We start from the raw sequence: 21,582 nt of genomic DNA on the forward strand, positions 1-21,582 counted from the left end.
AGGGAAATTATGAACAGTTCCCTTTGTCCTAAAAATAATTCTTACTCAGTGTGTGACTTCTGAAGCCCCAGAACATTATGCATAATAAAAATTCCTATTATGTCTATATCTTAGCTTTAAACATGCAAGTGAATAAACCTGACACACAGGGTTGGATTCAGAGAAGCACAAGGAGAAGGATGTTTAAGAAAGGGGACCTTCCTGCTCCACACAGCAGTCCACTACACCATGTGAAACATCACTTCTGAGAGTTACAGGATCTTCTGAACAGTGTGGGATTAGGCACATGTGGGGTGCAGGATTAACTTGAGTTGAGTGGAAGCACTTTACATGATCAGTCAAGAAGCTCACACTTTTCTGGATCCAGTCCATAACAAACTGTAGATGATAGCCAATCTTTTTTTAATTTTTTTTTAAGGGGAGTTGGGGGGAAGTGTACCATAGCATAACCCAAACAACTATCAAATTATTAGCAGCAGAAGAATGTTCTTTTGGAAAGAAAACTTAAAGTTTAGAACTGAAATAGGGAAGAAATAAGGTGGAATTGGTTAAAAATTGTGGACTTTCTATTGTCATTGCCTGGAAATCGGCTAAAATGTATCATGGAAGTGTTAGAATTTGTTTTTCTTATATTAGAAATATTCACCACTATGAGTAAAACACACTGTAGAATTTATTTGTGAATTTATTTATAAGAACAAAAATACATATTTTTAGCAAGCAAATTACACAAAAAATAAAATTTATAAGATATTTTAACAGCTCATGTCAGCCTTGATTCTACAAATGACCAATGAAAAAGCATATTTAAATCAGGTTCAGCCATGCTATGAATCCAGAGAATCCTATGAGGTTCTCTGCCTAACCGCAGGGTCAACATTTCTACATAAATACAAATTTACCTGTTTCATAGGCATGGATCAAAAAACTCATGGAACACTGCAAGCACAATGAGACTTTCCTGTTTCTACTTTCACCACCCAAGAGCTAGTACTGAGATCTGTAGACCTTTCCAGAATGGCAGATTATGCAGAATGGAAGGGGGCAACACAGCCTTGATGGTATAGAAACTGGAGATTCCCTTGAATATGAGTGGGAGGCACTTGGATTCTAGCCACAGACTTTCATCCTCTAAATGAGTGCCTTACAGAAAGTGTGCAGAATATAAGAATTATATATTATACAGGAGGACCTCAAAATCCACAGATTCGTTATCCATGGATTTGCATATTCACGGTTGGGTAATAAGAACTTGGCATATGCAGGGGCGGGGGGAGCAGACCGACCTCGGATATCTGTGGGTCAGGGGTGGCCAGAAATAACAGTGGAGGTAATTTCTGGCCATTTTGTGTTCTGGAGCCTCAAAATGGGTCCTTAAAAAAACACCAACCCAGCTATTTTCAGCTGATATGGGGACATTCTGGGGCACAACACAACTCAGGGGGAGCAGCTAAGTGTAGAAGGCAGCTTTCCACTGCGCACCCCCCCCCCGTGAAAAGTGATGTTTTGTGAAATTCCCCCCGACCGGGAACCTAACCCCCAATTCCCCACTGCCATAATGCCTTGATATTTGCTGTTTCCATATCTATGGTTGTACCATGGAATGGAACCTCCGCAAGTATCAAGGTACTTCTGTACAGATAAACAAGGTCATTAGTTTCAAATATTGTATCTTGTTTTGAGGTTTTCAATGGAAGAATCTTTCAATCCCGAGTGTTCCAAGTGACCAAACAATGAATGTACAGCTGTAAGAAGAAAGATGAATACATTTCTTGTGCTTTTTATTAGCTATTATATATTGTGTATTAGACAAATACATTATAGAATCCATCCACATTTAATTTATTACTCTACAACGGTGCAAGGGCAGCCTTGAATTTAATATATCTATATCTAGAGAGAGAGAGCATTAACACCACTTTAAAAAATGCTCTAATTTTGGAGGTCAGAAAGGCCATCAGATTATCTATTCTGACTAAAGCCCTATTCCCATATTATGCACACATGCCATTTGTGTATGTTGTACACATTTACAGATCCATATACACGTACAGTTATACATGTTATGCTGAATGCATGTACTTCCTAACTGTACCCAGCATTTGAGGGGCCTGTAGCCAGATTCACTTTTCAAATGAATGTACGTACAGTCATTCCAACAAAAGCCATGCACATGTATTCAGACACCTGAACAGGGCTTTAGTTCACTGCCAATGAGAGGCATGAGAACCCATCATAACCTTTTAATGAACTGAATTAGAGAGTACTCAAAGGGGCAGGAAGGAACAAAATAGTAGCCATTGTAAACCTGTCTTCAGCAAGACTGCTGCATCATGTGTATTTAGCTCATGTGCTGGGACTTACTGGGCAACATGACCTACACTCATGTAGAGTTAGCCATCCCTAAGTCATTGATCTCAATAGGCTTAAGTACACCTAACTCTCTGCAGAGTGGGCTTGAATCTGATAATCACATGCAGACAAACACAACTACTAAGGTTTCTACTTCCATTGGACCACTAAGCACTAGAAACAACTTTAAAGTCTGCATACAAACAAACCAGGATTTTCAAATTATGCTACTAGCCAGTGGCCAGCAGAATTCTGAACTAAATAAATCTTGATTTCCAATTTTTGGGTTATGTGTGAAATTTTCTGATCCTATTTCCCGCCCAAACAAGGGATTAAAATATCCTTTTAAAAGAGTAAACACTCTCAGGATTGTGCTAGACTTTACATCAGCAGTCCTCTGTATTCTGATCAGTCACGCTAATCTCTAAATCTACTGACTACCAGATTCAAAAATGACCCAAGACTGCATTTTTACTTACTTTTTTTCTCTGAATCAGACATAAACATTACTGCCATATCAAATCTTTTTGATTCTGATAGCTTATGCAGAATTTCTAAGATAAGTGAAGGTTCTTCTTTCCTACAAAACAGGGAGACAAAAATATACCTATTAAAACTCTTGGAAAAATCATGATATAAATTAACCTCAAGTTGAAAGTAAAAAGGAGAATAATTAATTTTTTGTTAGCACAAGCAGAAATTTTTTTCTTAGGCGTTCTAATTTTTAATTTGTATTTATTATGTATAATTTGTGATTTTAGTCCCAGTTTTGGATATGGTCAATTATGCCTGTTTAAACAGTTTTTAGTTTAGATTAATTATTTATAGTTTTTGTAATATTTGACAACTATAAAGGCATTTTGGGATCCTTTTAAGAGCCAAAAAGCAAAGTAGAACTCTCTCAATAAATAAACCAAACTAATGTGATCATTTTATTTTGTTCAAGCACTGTAACTTCTGTCATTTTTGTTTATGAAGACTATTTAATATAGTTCCAGGCCATTTTATGATGGATATGTTCCATTTAATGCCCACCAATATTACTGCAAGCAGATCATCCAGTCTTCATTTCCTCTCTCTTGACAAGCTGATCTTATCTTGCTGACACTCCCCGCTCTTTGTGACTGTAGTATAACTTCATAATCTATATATATAATTCTCCTGGGTGTGCCCAGAAAAAATGCGTCCCGGCAGCCCAGCTGATTGGCTGGGCTGCGGGGGCGCCTGATTGGTCCTGGCGGCACACCCAGGAGAACAGTGTCGGTGGCAGCCATGGCCGCTGGCGGGCCGGGCGGAGGCGGGCCCGGGGGAAGCTGGGCGGAGGCATTGTCAAGAGAGAGGCATTGCATTTGCCTCTGCAATGCCACCTCATTTCCTTTAAAGCCCTCCTCAAAAAACGACCTTTTTCATGAAGCTGTTGGTGCAACTCCGTACTTCTCTCAGTCTTTGTTGCAACAAAGTTTAAGTATGTATAAATAAATATAACATTCTTCCCTAATTCATACCTGCCTCCATGTCCCTTCCTCTGTTTCTTACTGATCTATATATTGCAAGCTTCGAGGGCAGAGACCTGTCTTCTCAAACTTTGTGAAGTGCCATGCATGAGAAGTTTGTAACAAACAACAACATATAGAACACATGAACCACTCTAGCCCACAAATCTCAGCTGGCCTTGAAAGCTATTCTTTGCGGACCTGCCTCTGTCATTTCCCAAGAATCTTGTCTCCAATTGTGCAGTTTATGCTAGAGACATTATGCTGGAGACAAAGCACAGTATTGGAAATGGTTTACATGACACTTTGCTGGCTCGAGAACATGAGATAAGGACATAGGTGCACCATGAGAGTGCATGCCCTCTCTCTCTTCCAGGGCACTGGGGCACTTCCTAATCATGTAGTGGGTGCAGTTTGTCTGAACCATCCCTCTACATGTGCTACAGATATTAGTTTACATAAGTTCCCTCTCCATATTATTTAGGAAAAATGCCCTGCACTCATGGAGTGCACATATCACATCTGCACACATCATATATCCTAACCAACCGTTTGTCTCTCCCGTTAGTCTGGAGCTGGTCGAACCTACTGGACCCTAGTCAGGGTCTAGTCATTTAGACCCTGACTAGGGATGTGCATGGAACCTTTATGGGCTTCCGAACTGGTTTGATGGTGGGGGGTGTCTAACTTTAAGGGCAGGTGAGGGTGCACTCTCCCCACCGCTGGTGCTCGGGTTTAGCACATGTCATGCAAGCATGCCCGACGCACAACTTCCGGTCACATCTGGACAATGGTGCAAATGGAGCAGCAGGGAGGTACACTGCCGCCACGAAGGACTTTTGGAAAACTGAGCACTAGTGGGGGGAAAACATGGTTGGGGTGGGTGGGTAAGTACACCTTCCCCGCCCTTAAACTTAGACACCTCTCCCCGCCGTCAAACCGGCCCCCGCTGGTTCCATGCACATCCCTAACTCTGTGCGCTATGCTTTGGGAAATGCACCTGAAGCACGCAAAGAAGTCAGAGATGGAACTCTTCCCCCTCGGCCAAGTTACAAGCCTGGGAGAAAGGCAGGGCCTTGGTTTGGGATTTCATGCTGGTTCTGGATTACTTTGAACATCAGTGTAAAGTCACATGTGAGAAAAGGAATAATTGTCATGGCAACCATTTTTATTGGCTGTAGCAAAGTGAGAAATCTCTAGATTTTTATCCAAATACCCTATAAGACAAACAAACGTGTTTCAGCTCAGTTTCAGGGCTGCTGATCTTTCTGTTGATTTATTTAAGTCCCTTACACTGCTTAATAAAATATCATATAGCTTAAGCTCAATCATCATTCATTTCCAAAACTGACATGCTGCCTGTAGCAGGCAGAACTGCAACCACAAATGTGCTGCAGAAAACATCAAAATGGGTTTTCAGCCAGAGGCTGAGGGCAAAAGAATAAATAAATACATAAATAAAAGTCACCACACATGTTCAACAGTAAACACTCTAAAATCCATAAACTTAAACTTACCTAGTATAGAAACCATGCAGAATTTGCAACATTTGGCTAAATACATCTGGATCCAAGGATTTTTGGAACAGATTAGGGTAAAGTGAAGGATCAATTTGCTTTAGAACAAAAATGATAAACACATTAAAACAGTTATTAAATACTATCAGATTTTATGTTCTTGCCCAGTACTTTCCAAGAAGGAAGCTTTATACCAGTTCATAGGATGGATTATACCAGAAGTTTTCAAATTTCAATATCAGAGAATCCTGAAATTGAGAATCCTCATTGGGAAATGGCAGCTTCTGAGGATGGCAGGTATATTTTCAGACACATTCTCAATTCACGTGTGTGACACCCAAGCCCCAAAGGCTTGGCAGGTACCATGCATGAACCATTTGCCCTAGGACATGCGCCAGGATTCTGTGACAACGCAAAGGGCTGCTCCACAGACAAACTGCTGTGCAAGCAGTCCCTGAAGGTAAGAGTTTGAAAATCTGTTCTATAGATTGTTCTATCATAATTATCCCTAACAGTAGTGGGTGCCCTGCATCTGGACATGCTGGGCACCATCACACCAGATGACAGAGGAGTGGATCGCCGCAGCTGAGGGACACCACATTAGGCAGCAAATCCCTGTTTATTTCACAGGATATACTAGTGAAGCCAAGCCGGCACTGCGATGTGTGCTTTCATCCTGGGTATAAGGCAAGGAAGGGATCTGGCCACAGATGCGGTGCACCAAACTCAATCACAACCCTCCTCCTCAGACTGTTTAGAGTGTTAAGGAGAATGTTCTCTCCCATTGTGAGGAATTGCAGAGGGCCCAATTCCTCTCCAGCTCATCCTATCTCCTGAGACTGGAGGGAACCAGTTTGGGCCTGATACCACAGCAGGAGCTTGGGTGCCTAAGGGAAATCCTTGAAATAGCATCAGGTCAGGAGGGATGGCAAGCTAGCATGCCCCCCACCACCGCACTTTCAATTTCCTAAGCCATCACAGGGGCACAGTCATCACTCCTGCCAAGAAGAGGGACTGCACTGGTATTCTCCAAACTGGACTCCAAGGCACTTTGAGGACAGACTGTTTCTGCAACCTCTGGGCACTTCCTGGCTGGACCATGCTCTATAAATCCCTGAGACTAACAAACTGCTCTCACAATTCATGCTCAATGCCAAAAATACAGAATAAGAAACTAAGCAAAACTGAAACAGAAACTGGAAATTCCATGCTCAGGAAGATGCTACAAGAGACTGTACTCTCAAATTATGCATCTGGCATAGTAAGTAAATCCTTATTACTGATTCCATAAAAATATAGGCAGTTATCCCCACTCTGTATCAAGTTTCAGCCATGAAGAAGTTAGCTTACCTTCAAGTATGTATACAACTGATCTGGGTAGCCTTTTAATTTTCTGAAGTCTGATTCAAGCTGAAAAGAATTCACAGGAACTGGAGGCACAGTAAATGTAGATACAGGGAAGAGTGTTTCCTTTTCGGTCTCAGCTTTTTTGTTCATACTACAAGACTGAGGGGCAGGTGATGAATTCTCTTTTACATTGGTAAGAGGTCTAAAAACATTAAGGCAGACATGACAAGGATTAATACTTTTCATCTACTATCTGGAGACACCATTTGTGGCTTACATACCAGAACACTATTCCCTGTTTTTGTGGTTTCTTTGGGGTTGGTGAAGTAGTCCTTAAAATGTCTCACTGAAATAAATGAAAACTATGTAGCAGTTCTTTACAATTTGCCAGTTAAATTTGCCAGGTCCACAATCTTTTTACTTGCTAGTCACTCACTGGCCCACAATTATTTATTCTGGGCCCAAAGAGGGTGGTGGTGGTGATGTGCTGGTCCGAGTTTGAAATGGACCCTGTTCAAAGAATGGGTTCACGGGTCAGTTCAGGAATATACTTGTAAAGGGGAATTCCCTAGTCTGGGGCGGGGGTGGGGTGGGGAATGAGCAAAAAGGGAATTTCTCCTTTTAATTTCCAGATGGGGATGGTGGGCGCGCAGGGGGCCCCTCCTCCAACCCTTCTGTCTGCCTCCCAAATGACAGCCTGGCTGTGGCCCAGTTCAGGCCTCTGTGCGTAGAGGCCTGAACTGGGCTATAGCCAGTCCAGGTTGTCATTTGGGAGGCTAGCAGGAGGGTTGAGGGAGCCTCCTCCACCGCCAATGTCTCCATGGCTGCCACCGCTGTCCCCACCACCTGGAAATCAGTTGCAGGGGAGCAACAGCAGGAGAGAGGGCACGCCCTCAGCTTTTGCCTGTAGGCTTCTCAGAGGCATCTGGTGGGCCACTGTATGAAACAGGATGCTGGATTAGAGAGGCTTTGGGCCTGATACAGCAAGGCTGTTCTTATGTTTACTTTACGAGTTGTTATTTTTGGGAAACCTTAATGATAAAGATAAGAAATGGCCCACGTGCATGCCTGACCTAAAAAATGACCACCATGTGCTCACAACGGGCTGAACCAAGACCGTTGGAGACTGTGGGGATCACAGAGATTCCCCCGCTGGCAGCCACAGCAGCAGCCCCCGAGGCCTTGGCAGTGGTAAGTCCGCCTTCAAAAATCAAGAAAATGTAATATCGTTGGCAGCCCCATGGATCGACCTTGAGCCAAACCCAGTTTGAGTTCAAGACCTTGAACCCAGCCAGTTCAAGCTTGAACTGGTTTGCACATCCCTAATGGCATGGTATGCAGCACAGGGGGCTGCAGGGGGTGGGGGGATCCCAGAAATGGTGATGGGAAATGTTAGTGGAGGCACCACCTGCTCAAGGGGTTCCAGAAATGCCCTCTCCTCTGTGTGAAAAACTTTAGAATTGCAATTTTTAATTTTTTTAAAATAAAAATACTAAGCATGACATATTTCAAATCTATTATGCACTATTACCTTTAAGACTGCTGAGGAAACAAGAAAAAAGTGAGTAATAAATAAGTTCGCATAATCCCCCTTTAAAAAGCACTATGAAGTTTGTAGAAAGCAAATTTCTACAACTACAAAAGAAAAAGCATTCTCTATAATTTCATAATACAAAGGAAAAGCATGTCAAATGTACAAGCACTCTCAACACTGATTACAGGGTAGCCATTTGCTTTCCTGTAATTTGTGTGTCATTACATTTGGCTTATTTTCAGGGGTTGAAACTTGGCTACAAGAATGCATTTTTATCAAAATATATAGCTTATATAGTATTTTATGCAAGCCATAAAGATAAAGAAAATAAATCTTAAAAACAAATCCCTTTCCTTGTGTACTTAACACATATGAAGAAGTGTATTGAAGTTTAACATTTAAGGTTTATTTAAAAGATATATGCTCGGCCAAGTGATGATGATTGTTGGCATTAATTGTTTTGAGCTAAACTCTAACACAGCGTGTTGCTAAAAATGCTAGTTAAAGGTTCTATCAAAATTGTACGTTACTTTTCAGTTCCATCAGGCATATTTCCCACTACATATTAATTTGAGCACAAGATACCAGGAGGTCCAATTCATATTTGATACTATTTTTTATTTTTATTTTATATTTAATTTTTATACTTACTGTATGGCAAGAGAATCACCTATTTCTTCTATTTTCAATAGTTTTGCTTTGGGAGTATCAGCTGGAGAAGAGAGATCATCTTTGCTAGGATTCTTTGTAGGCACCAAGGCCTGTATGGCTTCTTCACTCACAGAAACACATTTATTAGGGTCTAGATTGGCAGTAGCCACCAAATTAACTTTTGGCATCTCATCATCCACTTCTTCAATGACTATTCTTCTCAAGGGTTTCTAAACAGAACAGTGAGTTAATAACAATTACTGTAGAGGCTCAGTATTAACAGGGCACTTTCCTGAAGAGCATTTCTGCTAGTCTGATGCAACAAAAACCAAGAGTTGTATGGCATACTAAAGACTAACATGTTAATCGTGGCATGAATTTTTGTAGACAAGCACACAGAAAGGCACTATCATCCACTAGTACAAGCATTACAAGAGGGTTTTGGGTTTTTTTGCCTCTTATCTTTTGACTTGGAGAGAGCTGGGGAGCTGATCTTGTGGTAGCAACTGCAAGCATGACTCGTCCCCTTAGCTAAGCAGGGTCCACCCTAGTTGCATAGGAGACTTGATGTGTGAGCAGTGTAAGATATTCCCCTCAGTGGGTGGAGCCGCTCTGGGAAGAGCAGAAGATTCTAAGTTTCCTCCCTGGCATCTCCAAGATAGGGCAGGGAGAGATTCTTGCCTGCAATCTTGGAGAAGCTGCTGCCAGTCTGGGTCTACAATATTAAGCTAGATGGACCTATGGTCTGACTCAGTATATGGCAGCTTCCTATGTTCCTATGACCTCACCCCACAAACTGGAAGAGTTTTGGGGTAATGCAAACCACCCTGAGCCACTTTTGGAAGGGCGGTAAAGAAATCAAACAAACAAATAATAAGAGCAGCATACACTGCTAAACCTACATCTGTTCACTGCTTTCCCCCTACTCTCATTCCTCAGTGTCTCTTGCCTCTAACACACCCAGAAAGAGACAGATCCACCTCTCTAATCAGATTTCTTTGCTTTAAAAATAATATGGGTTTTAAAAGAAAAAATAGTTCAAGCCCGAATATTTCTGACTCAATACCTCAATATTTGAGTAATATGTCTTACTCAAAACTTTATACTCTGTAAGAAGGTTGACTGTCAGGGCAGGGAGGGATTAACTGCTGAGGGGCAGACAGGGAAGCCACAACTCTGACTGTTAATTAAGGCATTTGTACACAGAGAAATTCTAGAACAAAACATTACATGCCAAACACATATTTAGAGAGACAAAAAGGGTATTTACATGACCTGTGGGCAAGCAGGCATGGAAGGCAGGGTCCAACTCACCTTTCCCGCAAGACGTGTGCCTCCTTTTCGAGTGTGCTGCCGTGTGCCCACACAATCTGTGCTGCTTAGATCAGTGCAGACCTCCAGAGGCTGGGATGCTGTGTCCTGGCCTTTGGTTATCCCACAACACAACACACAACGAACATAGTGCACTGGGGGATCCCTCCCCGCCCCCCGTCTCTGTGTGTGCTTGGGCTACAAGTGCACATGATCCCGGCAGATAGGCTAAGGGCGCATTTGTGCCCTTAACCTTGACTAAAGGCTGGGCTTAGAAGTTGGGTTTGGCTGGGAGGGACTGCCAGGATCTGCGCAGAACCCAGTGCTCCACATGAGCAGCCTAACCTTAACTACTCATTAGAACGGTATTACTATTTTAAATTATTTGTTTGTTTCTACTTACTGTTGACCTAAGATGAAAGGCCTTTTCAATGGGTTTCACCAGATGTTGCGTTTCTGTTTCATTCTGCAATAGTCCACGACGTTCCTGTTCTGTCCACAACCCTTTTGCAGTTAGTTCCTTAAAAAGTTAATCAGTCAGTCATCATGAAATGAATAATTTATAAAATGAATGCTATAAAAAGCTTATTTTACTGTAGTCTAACTATTGAAACATACAGGCACAAATACACTTACATTCTTCAGTTTTGTTATTTCATTTATTGCTTGTTTATTCCCAGGTTCCAGCTTCAAGACAGTTTCAAAATCTGACAATACACACATAACACAAATTTAAAGTAACACAATAGTCATTTTAATAAACTTTTTAAAATAAAAGATGCCAAAACAGATGGACCAACATCCAATTTACACATTTTAATGTGCAGTTTTTAATGCACAACCCAAAGTTAAGCACTTTGAAGTCCCACTGGATTCTACATACATGTAAAGCATACTCAGATTCCTCCCACTAGAATCCATGGGCACTTGCTTAATGATCATGTTCTTAGTTCTTAAATCCTAGGATGTGGAAAAACAGGGCAAATGCCCTGTGCTTAGAGGGGTCTTACACCTCAGCTATCTCCTGTAGCAGTTACCTGGGGTGGACAGGCAAATCTGGGTGTGTTACCTGTAGCCCACAGGGGTCCCACATTGTCATTGCCTCTACTTCCCCCTCCAACTGCCTGCCTTTTGATCCAATTTTCCCACCCCTGATCTCCTGTAACTGCCAGCATCCCCAACTCCACTTCATTCCTCTCCTGCTTGCCTGCCTAATCCCCATCTTCCAGCCTAATCCCCATCTTGCCTGCCTAATCCCCATCATCTAATCCCCATCTTCCAGGATGCAACAGCTCATCAGACTGGTGTAGAACTTCTAAATAATACACTCCAGTACTTCCTGCAGAGCGAATGGGGCAGTTGTCATTGGTCCCACTGCCTGGGCAATAGGGATGATGCAGCTCCAATCCTAAAAGGAGATCTCATAAGAAGCGTGTTGCCTTGTGCAAGTGTTCAACTACCCCCTTTTTTTTTTTTTTAAGCAAAGGGGAAAGAGAATGAAGGCTCACAGATGAGCTGGGCTGTCTCATCTGTGTGAGAGAAACAAGATTAGGAACCCTATCCCTATATCCCTTCCTTCTCCAACCATTTCTGACAGATTTTGCTGTCCTCAAAACTTTCTTTCAGAAACCTGTTGCTGTAATTTATTGGCTGGAAGAGTAAGGAATTCATGGAACATTTAGGCTCCTTCAAACAGCACGCTGTGTGTTCAGCTCTGAATCTTGTGATTTTCTGGCATAGTTACCCCCAAAGTAAAAGTCCTGGGGGGGGGAGGGAAAGTAAAACAAAAAGATTTTTCTTTGATCTTGCTGTCCCCTGTAGCAAATTAATATGAAATGGGTTTCAATATAGCATCACAGCTCCTTGTAAGAACCACTCAGTCTTGCTGCACATTTTTTACTTGAACAGTACGAATGATGGTCAATGATTTCTTACACATGAAATTATCTGCTGTCTCACTCACTGTAGAATGATGTCTTTGGGTAGAAGATTAAATGAAAACAGCACAACACTGATTGTGATAAGTGAGTTTTCAAACAATTATACATATATTAATTATATACAAATGTTGTGACCCCTGCATACTCTGATTTGATCTTCCCTGCCCCCAACAGCTCAGTCCTAAGGACACTATTAAACAGTGATCTCAACAGAAAATGTTGGCTTATGAACTACTAAAGTATAGGCTTCAAATATAGATGAAGTTTTGCACTAAAAGCAGAACATTTCAAATATCTGGACATTCAGAGTTGCGGCAGAGCCAAGAAACTGGGAGCCATGCATTTTTATTTGCTTCCTTCTCAGGCCAAAAAAGCTTTCTTTATTTTTGTATCAGCAGCAGAAATCACAATTCCAACAGAGCAGAATGCAAGGCTAACTCAGAATACCTAGCTGATTAGATTCTCATTTGCAATTTAATCAAGATCCAGATTACGCCATACCACATGGGAGCAAATGTCTCCAAATACAAATTAATTAAGCCTTCAGTGCTATCCTCTGAATGAGAAGTTAGGTGGACAGGCTCAACTGTACATGCCCTTGGAGTTGCTATGTGATCTTAGCCACCATGGTAGTCCAGAAGAGCAAGAAGATGTGAGCAAGTTAAAAGGAACACATCTGAACCGCTGTTGCTGGACTGGGGTTGTTTTGCCATGGCAGAATCTCTCAGCATGAGACAAACACATAGCATTTAAAACACTCTCTTTTATTCAAAATCTCACCTTGCATAGCTTCTTTTAGCTTTCCCAGTGCTGATCTAGCAGTTCCCCTTCTGGCATAGGCTTTAGAATACGAAGAATCTAATAGCACAGCTTGAGTACAATCTTCTTCAGCCTCTTCATATCTCACCAAGACAAAGTTTTGTTTTAAAAAAAGTTATTCTTTACTGCTTATCAGATCAGATACTGTTTTGATAAACAGATCCAGACCAAGGTTTTCATACTCTGAACAGACATGATTAATTATGTGTAACAAGTATGTTTTGTAGCATCATCTGAAAAGCTGGACTGCTCTTGTTCTCAGAGTTAGCACATAAAATAAGTGCTTGGATTAATTAGAACAAGACTAATATGTCCCCCTACATGTTAAGCTTAAAGGGATGATTATTTGGAAGCTTCAAAAACCTTCTAATTGAATATATGAAAAGAAGAAAATTTAAACACGATTAGGCAAAAGTTGTGATGCTGGAGATACTCAGACATCCCATGTAGACTGTTAGAATCCCAGGTATCCTAACTTTTACAAGAGCTTATCTTGGTTGATAGCAAACAAACTGAGGAGATCAGAAATATCAAAACAAATGTACCTCAGATCTCAGAATTGTACCTTCAGAAAGAGTTGTTTTAATCTACCACATGGGATGTTTGATTATTTGCTGCTGGAATGAGCTCATCTTATGCTGGACAAACTGGTTGATATCACATGCAGCACAACACAGTTAGTACCAATCCACAGGCACTTCTGCAGACTCAAAGTGAAGTGGCAATCATCTTGTGCTTTAGCACAAGTTCACTAGCACTTTCCTATGGGTCCACACCAGTGCAGATTGACTGAAACTGCTCATATTATGCTGCAGTGGATGTCTGCCACCACCTTCTCTTGCTTTAAGCCATTTCTTTATATGAAAGAAGTGCTTGAATAAGGTACTTGCTTATGTACCCAAACTTTTAATTTCATGCACAGAACTATTTCAACTCAGCTCATTCCTCAAATTCTTAAGTGCATGGACCTTTAGTACAATTGCACTGGACCAAATAAGATGATAATGTAATCTTCAATAGCTTATTTCAAAGTTGTTGTCAAGTAGAACAAATGCTAAGAATGCTTACATGAATATCTTAAAGAAGATGGTGAAAATGGAGCATTGGTTCACTTACTGTGAAGGCTTCTTCTTGTTGCTGGAGTCAAGGACATCACGATGGGTTATATCCCTCACATGTTCCTAGGCAGGACTTTGTAACCAGTTTGAAAAACAGAAGGCTCTAGAGCCTGAGGGGGATGTCTCCACCTCCAGTTCTTTCAGGCCAAGTTAAAAAGGTATGACTGTAAACAACGTGTACCAAGAACGTATAAAGATAAAAACATAACTAATAGAGAAACTGTGTGTCATAATACAAGAAGATTGTTGATAACTTTCCTCCAAGTAGTCTGTTAAGAATTCTTGCCACATAACATTGAGCCAATTATGAGTAATATGTCATGATCATAAGAAATCAAGGATGTGATGCCCCAAGAGCAGACAGGTGCACTAAGTTGGGAGGGCTTTGATGTCCTTGACTCCAGCAACAAGAAGAAGCCTTAACGGTAAGTGAACCAATGCTCCATTCTCAGTTGCTGGGGTCAAGGATATCACGATAGGACATACAATAGCTTGAATGTCACCTAGGGAGGGAGCGCTTTTGTCTGCTCCTGGGGAAACACCTGCTGAAGCACCCTTCTTCCATAGGCCACCTGGGCAGAGGCATACATGTCCATTTTATAATGCCTTGTGAAAGTTGATGGATTCTTCCACGTAGTGACCTTACAAATTTCCCATAATGGTGCATTCGTGGAGAAGACGGCTGATGTTGCTGCCGCCCTTGTAGAATGTGCCATAATTTTCGCAGGTGGATGAAGATGCTGTGTCTTATATTCCAGTGTTATACATGCTTTGATCCTTCTCGCAATGGTCAATGAAGACGCTGACCTTTCCATTGATGCTGGTAGGAAGGATACAAACATGAAGTCTGTAGTATGAAAAAATGCTGTCTGGTTTATATAGGTCTTAAGGCATCGTCTAACATCCAGTTTGTGCCATTTCCTTTTGATGATTTGGATGCGGGCAGAATGATGGAAGAAAAACAACATCCTGTGATTGATGGAAGGGAGAAGCAATCTTAGGGCAAACAAAGGATCAGGTATGAGACGTACAGAGTCCTTTGTGAATACGCAATACGACTTATGTACAGATAATGTTTGCAGCTCCGAAATGCGTCTCGTGGAGGTAATTGCTAGCTTAAATGATAATAGTCTTATCAGGATGGATTTAATTGGTTCAAAGGGTGAAGATTGTAAAGCCTTCAATACCGTGCCCAAGTTCCAAGAAGGAAAACGGTGTGCCATTGGTGGAGGCAGAACAGCTCCCCCGAGGAACCGTTTTAGGTGTGGGTGTGAAGTCATAGTTCTTGCCAAAACACACGAGATTAGACCTACTAGTGATGCTGCCTGTCTTTTTAGCATATTAGGTTTCAACCCATATCAAGGCCTTCTTGTAGGAATTGCAGTAGGTGTTGAATCGAAGCCTCCACTCGAGACACTTTGTGGCATGCTGACCACCTTAAAAATGCTCTCCATGTACACTGGTACACCCGGTTCGTGGAAGAGCTTCAGGATGCCAGGATGGTTTCAGACACCCTGTTTGAGTAACCTTGGTGTTTCAACAATCTCTGCTCAGTGTCCAAGCGGCAAGCTGTAACCAACTTGGGGTTTGGTGTTGAACTGGCCCCTGTAGGCATAGATCTGGTGTGACTGGAAGAAACCATGGTTCTGCTATGGTCAGGTGTAGAAGTTCCGCGAACCATGGTCTCCTCGGCCAGAACAGAGCCACCAGTATCACTTCTGCACGTAACATCCTGATATGCCTCAGCACCCTGGCTAACAGTGGAGTTGGTAGGAATGTGTATAGAATGCCCTCTGGCCAGTCTGCTGACAGGGCATCTGTGTCTTCCACTTGTTCACATGGAAACCTGGAAATGAACCTTGGAAGTTGGGCATTTTGTAGAGTAGCAAACAGATCCAACACTGGGCTCTCCCATGGTTGGGTTACCTGATGAAATACTCTGCATTTCACGGTCTATTCGCTTGGCATCAGGTCCTCTCGGCTGAGCCAGTTGGCCAGTTGATTCAGGTCTCCTTTCACATGGTGTGCTGTTAGTGACACAAGGTGTAGTTCCGCCCAGGACATTAGAAGAACTGCTTTCCCATGCAGGGCATTTGACCGCATGCCCCCTTGCCTGTTTACATGAGCCTTCGCTGTCGTATTGTCTGTCCGGACCAGCACATTGTGCCCCTGCAGTTCCTGATGAAACGCACTTAGAGCGAAGCAAATAACTCTTAATTCCAGCCAGTTTATACTGTGCTGCTGTTTGCTTACTGTCCACCTCCCTTTTGCTGAGTGTTGAAGGCAATGTGCCCCCCCAGTCCCTATTGCTGGCATCTGTTACTATAATTTTTGGGGGGCTTCCAAAAATTGCTTTTGTCTCAGTAGATTTTGTGGTGATAGCCACCACTGGAGAGAGTGATGCACCTGGGGAGATAGTGTCACTGCTATATGTCTTTTGATGGCTACACACTTTTGAAAAAGGAGGAGAAACCATTGGAGTTCCCTCAGGTGTAGTCTTGCCCATGGGACTGCCTCCAAAGTTGCTACCATAATCCCAGGAGTCTTAACAATGACAGCAGAGGTACTGAAGGAGTGGCCAGTGCCTCCTTGACTTGCGCAATGATCATCGCATATCTGTCCTGTGGCAAGAACAAATGGTCTTGGACTGTGTCTATCACCACTCCCAAGTGTTGTAGCTTGTGTGATGGAGACCACTGGCTTTTCTTGAAGTTCACCAGGAACCCATGTTCCTGTAAAACTTGTAGTGTAGTCTGTAGATCAGTTTCTGCTACTTCCCTGGACAATGACTGGATAAAAATATCATCCAGATAAGCATAGATCTGAACCCCCTGGAGGCAGAGATGAGCCATTAGGAGTGCTAAGACCTTTGTGAAGACCCTGGGGGCTGACGAAAGGCCGAACTGGAGTGCCGTGTATTGGTAGTATTTCCCTGAATATTTGAACCTGAAGAAGCATCAGCTGCTGGGGTGTGTGGGAATATGAAGGTATGCCTCCTTCAGGTCCACAGAGGAGAAGAAATCCAGGTGGTGTAGCACCTCTGCTACTGATGAGGAGAGCTGGTCTTGTGGTAGCAAGCATGACTTGTCCCCATAGCTAAGCAGGGTCTACCCTGGTTGCATATGAATGGGAGACTTGATGTGTGAGCACTGCAAGATATTTCCCGCAGGGGTGAAGCCACTCTGGGAAGAGCAGAAGTTCCCTCCCTGGCATCTCCAAGATAGGGCTGAGAGAGATTCCTGCCTGCAACCTTGGAGAAGCTACTGCCAGTCTGTGAAGACAACACTGAGCTAGATAGACCAATGGTCTGACTCAGTATATGGCAGCTTCCTATGTTCTGAGAGATTCTATCCGGAACTTTTCGCACTTGACCCACCTGCTCAAATACTTTAAATCTAGTACTGCTCTTCTGGAACCATCCTTTCTGGGGACAGTAAACAAGATGGAATAGATTCCCCTTCCCTCCTGGTTTGGTGGTACTGGTTCTACCGCACCTATTTCCTTTAGACATAAACTTTCTTTTTGCAATTCTAAGTGCTTGGAAATAGAGCAGGATCTTGGAGTTGGGAGGAACCTGTGGGATGGAGGGGCTGCCAATTCTATCTTGTAGCCATGTTGAATTATGGTGAGAACCCACCTGTCAGTTATGGAATGTTTCCAAGACTGGAGAAATTGTGACAGGCGGCCCCCCAGCCATGGATGTTCTGAGTCACGCTTGTTGCTTAGCTTGCTTGCTCTGGTTAAAGGTTTGTCTGCTGCTTCAAAAGTTCCTATTCTGGAAGCATCGACGGTTCTCGTTTCCATGCTGAAGCCTGACATCCCTATCCCGCCCCCTAAAAGAGGGGCAGTAGCTCCAAAAGGGCTGGAAAGGTTGTTTAGACTTTGGCTTCCCTGGTTTTTGTGGTGCCAAAGGCATGGTTTTTCTTTTATCCCTGGATTCTACGAGGACCTCCTTCAGTGTCTCCTCTCCGAACAGCTTAGTGCTGTTGTAGGGCATGGCAGTCAAGTTTGTTTTGGAATTTGCATCCACCTGCCAGCTTTTTATCCAGAGGTGTCTCCTGCCCACAACGGAAGTGGCGGAAGCCCTTGTAGCAAATTTTATAGTATCTAACATGGCATCTGCCATGAAGGCTTGAGCCTTTAGGATTTTAAGGAGTTGTTGCCTCATTTTAAATGGATCTGATGGGGGATCTCTGAGCAAGTCATCAACCCATAGCAAGGATGCCCTGGCCACCATTGATGCAGCTGCAGAGGAGCATGTTGCCAAAGAAGAGTTATCATGCACTCTTCTAAATAATATATCCACTTTTTTTTATCAGAGGGATCCCTTCAGGTTGCCTCACCATCCCGTGTGGAATAAGGATCCAGAGACAAATTGAGCCGTTGGGGCATCCGTTTTAGGCGTTTTTAGTAAGTCTGATGACTCCTGTAAAAAGGAACAACAACAATTTGCCACAACCATCAGCTTTCTATTTGCCACTGTTGGAAGCCATTCTTGTCTTACTGCCTCATTCAGGCATTGGCAGCAAAATATCCCTAGGCTTCACTTTGGGAAATATCAGGTCCCCTTTTGCTGTCTGGGTAGATTCTGGTGCTACCTCAGATTGTAGACTAATAGTTGCTATGACCCTGGTTATTAGTGGGTTAAAATCCTCAGATACGAACAGACATTGAGAAACATTATTTGAGTCCTGATCTTCCCCCGCTGACCATTCCCCTTCTTCCTTGTCAGGTACCATGTCCTGGTTCTGATTTCTCTCATCTCCCCCACCTAGTTCCCCTACAGGGTCAGCTTCCAAGTCGATTAACGAGCTAATTGGTATTCTATGCTTATCAGGGAGAATGGGTCTGGGGGTTCAGTGCGTTAGGGTCCCCTGAATCTGGACCTGACTGATCTAAGGAGTGTTGTTCTCTAGATTTGCATTTAAAATCTCTAATCCCCTTTGGATGTTTCCTCTTTTTTGTTGCTTTCTTGGGGTTTGGGCTAGATGACCTCGAGGTAGATTCCCCAGATGAAGAGGAACCCTGCTTTAGCTTTTTGGTTTTTTTTAGTCTTAACATGAGGCTTAAGCTGTTGAACAGTATCAATGACGGCATTTTTGAACCAAGCCTGCCACTTTGGAGAAACCGCCTTGGGAAAGCTAAGGACTGGCATTGAGGGACCCGTGTGGGGGCTATTTTCAGTAAGGAGAGGTCTCACAGGCAATCCTGAGTGCCCCTGGTGCAGCTTAATGGGGTCCTCCATGTTCCTCTTGAGGAGTTGGGCATTTTCGCACCCTTTTCAGTGCGGCCACCATTTTGGGACTCGTGCTCTGCTGCCATTGAGGTTGCTTGGGAAGGGCCCAATCTGGCCATCCACTTCCTCAACTCTTCACCCATTTGTGGTTGCATCGCTAGGGGGGCTGCCGCTGCCCATTGCAGCGTGGCGGTGAGATGGGAGGATGGCACAGAAGCCTCTGCGCCTTCTGCGTACTCCCCCCGGGGGTTTCTTGCTGCGCTACTGCGGGTCTCATGGACTGAAGGCGGGAGACATGCTGCAGCATCCTGTGGCACTTTGCTGGGTAGCCTGGAAGCAGCCAGGTTCAGTGTTCCGGGTGCTCTCATGGCATTCAGAAAGCCACCTTGCCCTTTCCCCCTCAGTACACAAATCTTTTCCTCGTTCCCTGCGTGCTACATAACAGGGGAATGGAGAGAAGGGGAGGGAAATACAGAAAGGGAAGAAAAAATGCTGAGGGAACACAAACTGAGGATTTTTTATTTTTTATTTTATTTTGAAGGTATGAGTTATCTGACAGAAATTGAGGAAAATTTTCAGGAGAAATGGCAAGGATTAGGAGGTAGTCAGAGAAAAACTGGAGGTGTAAAAACAGCCCGCCTGGAGCTAAGCAGGACTGAAAGAACTGGAGATGGAGTCATCCTCCTCAGGCTCTAGTGGCTTCTGTTTTTCAAACCAGTTACAAAGTCCTGCCTAGGAGCATGTGAGGGGGATAACCCATTGTGGTGTCCTTGACCCCAGCAACTGAGAATTGGTGGCCTAAGGAAAAAACCTGCAAATCATGAGGAATGTTAAGTTCAATATCACTCACTTTTGAATTTTCAGGTATGCCATAGCTCTATTTGCTGGCAGAAGTGCATTGGTGCCATCTGCTGTTATTCCACGTGTGTAGCATTCTATTGCTGCTTCATATTTACCTTCTTTGAAATATCCATTACCCTATGATTGCGGAAGCAAAAGAGTAGAAATGGTGATGTGGGAAGTATCAATTTATGTAAACTTTGGTAATACTTTGAAGGAAAAAAAGAACTTTAAAAAAGACTTCATACATATAATCACTCTTCTTACTCATTTATTCACTCAAATGAGAGAATAAAGAGATGATCCTAAGATATACTTTTAAGCTAGCTAGTCAGGGCTTTGTATGGTTGGTGTAGCAGTTGGGTCAGGGCTACTGCCAGGTTAACACCATACCAAGCTAGCTAGGGTGATAAAAATCCAGTGGTTCACATGCAGCACAGGAGCTAGTAAACTAGCTATGTGTGAGCCTTGATTTCAGCCCAGAATGGGTGGAGGGGAATGGGGATGCAATTTTGCCTCTCTGCTCCACCCCTGCAAAAATCTTTCTCTCTGCCACTAATATGTTTCTGAGGGCTATAAGACCCTCAAGGACACATTCCTAGCAGAGAAAAGAGCTTTTATAGAGAGAAGTGAAAATCACATCCCCAGCCTTCTCCATCCATTTAGTGCTTGAAGCCAAGCCTTGCACATAGCTAATTAACCGACTCCTGAGAAGACCGAGTTGCTCCGCCCTTGTACCACTGTGCTGCACAGAAGACAGTTGATTTACCTGCTCAACATGTGATTGCTTAAAGACAGCTAGCCCATCACTAGGAGCTCATTCAGTTTCTTCCATCTGCCACATATTGCCTGGCACATATCAATGACTAGTGCATCAATAGAAGTGCTATGTAAGGAGTCATGTATAATGCCATGTTTCAAGATTACTGTAAAATTCCAATGCTAATTCCCCACCTCCAAATCCTGTTAATGTCTGTATTTACCAAATCTTTTTCTGTAATAGCCTTTTGTTTAAGTTGCTGCTCCTCAATTTGCTTAACTTCCTGTTCCGTAATTTCCAAATTCTTACAGGCATCTGTTTCTTCAGGCTGAGAATTTTCTTTTGACACAAGAGCCTGAAATATAAGGTATATAATATATATATATAAAACACATTTCTACTGTTAAGCTAAAGAAGAAAATCGTGTTTATTGGAACATTTTGGTAATCTTTGAAGTTCTTTACCTGCTCAATTTTCCTGAGTTCGTTTACTGCTTCAAAATTGTTTGCATCCAGTTCTAAAACCTTTTCATAATCTGGATAGAAGACAAAAGAATGGATTTTCCCCCAAAGCATCCAATGTAGGTAGGATATATAATGTTACAAGGGGGAATAACCGGAACATTAGAAACTTGTAAGAAAATTTTGCCAGTTGTGCAACTTAC

At 42.8% G+C, this 21,582-nt stretch overlaps 1 protein-coding gene across 6 annotated transcripts in view; it reads right to left on the reverse strand.

The window, feature by feature from the left end:
• Nucleotides 1-655: 655 nt before the first annotated feature.
• RPAP3 (RNA polymerase II associated protein 3) overlaps nucleotides 656-21,582 on the reverse strand; it is a 36,477-nt gene continuing 15,550 nt past the window's right edge. For all 6 annotated transcript variants that reach the window (XM_053253557.1, XM_053253552.1, XM_053253555.1 and 3 more), the window contains 11 exons: nucleotides 21,383-21,453; nucleotides 21,142-21,273; nucleotides 20,169-20,296; nucleotides 12,926-13,047; nucleotides 10,842-10,912; nucleotides 10,609-10,725; nucleotides 8,895-9,124; nucleotides 6,713-6,911; nucleotides 5,363-5,460; nucleotides 2,832-2,932; nucleotides 656-1,745 (listed from right to left, as the gene is read on the reverse strand). In XM_053253557.1, coding sequence (XP_053109532.1) covers nucleotides 1,660-1,745; nucleotides 2,832-2,932; nucleotides 5,363-5,460; nucleotides 6,713-6,911; nucleotides 8,895-9,124; nucleotides 10,609-10,725; nucleotides 10,842-10,912; nucleotides 12,926-13,047; nucleotides 20,169-20,296; nucleotides 21,142-21,273; nucleotides 21,383-21,453 — 1,355 coding nt within the window. In that variant the 3' untranslated portion in view covers nucleotides 656-1,659. The remainder of the gene's footprint in view (nucleotides 1,746-2,831; nucleotides 2,933-5,362; nucleotides 5,461-6,712; nucleotides 6,912-8,894; nucleotides 9,125-10,608; nucleotides 10,726-10,841; nucleotides 10,913-12,925; nucleotides 13,048-20,168; nucleotides 20,297-21,141; nucleotides 21,274-21,382; nucleotides 21,454-21,582) is intronic.

The sequence above is a fragment of the Hemicordylus capensis genome, chromosome 5 (genome assembly GCF_027244095.1).
Source record: "Hemicordylus capensis ecotype Gifberg chromosome 5, rHemCap1.1.pri, whole genome shotgun sequence".
NCBI classification, from domain to species: domain Eukaryota; kingdom Metazoa; phylum Chordata; class Lepidosauria; order Squamata; family Cordylidae; genus Hemicordylus; species Hemicordylus capensis.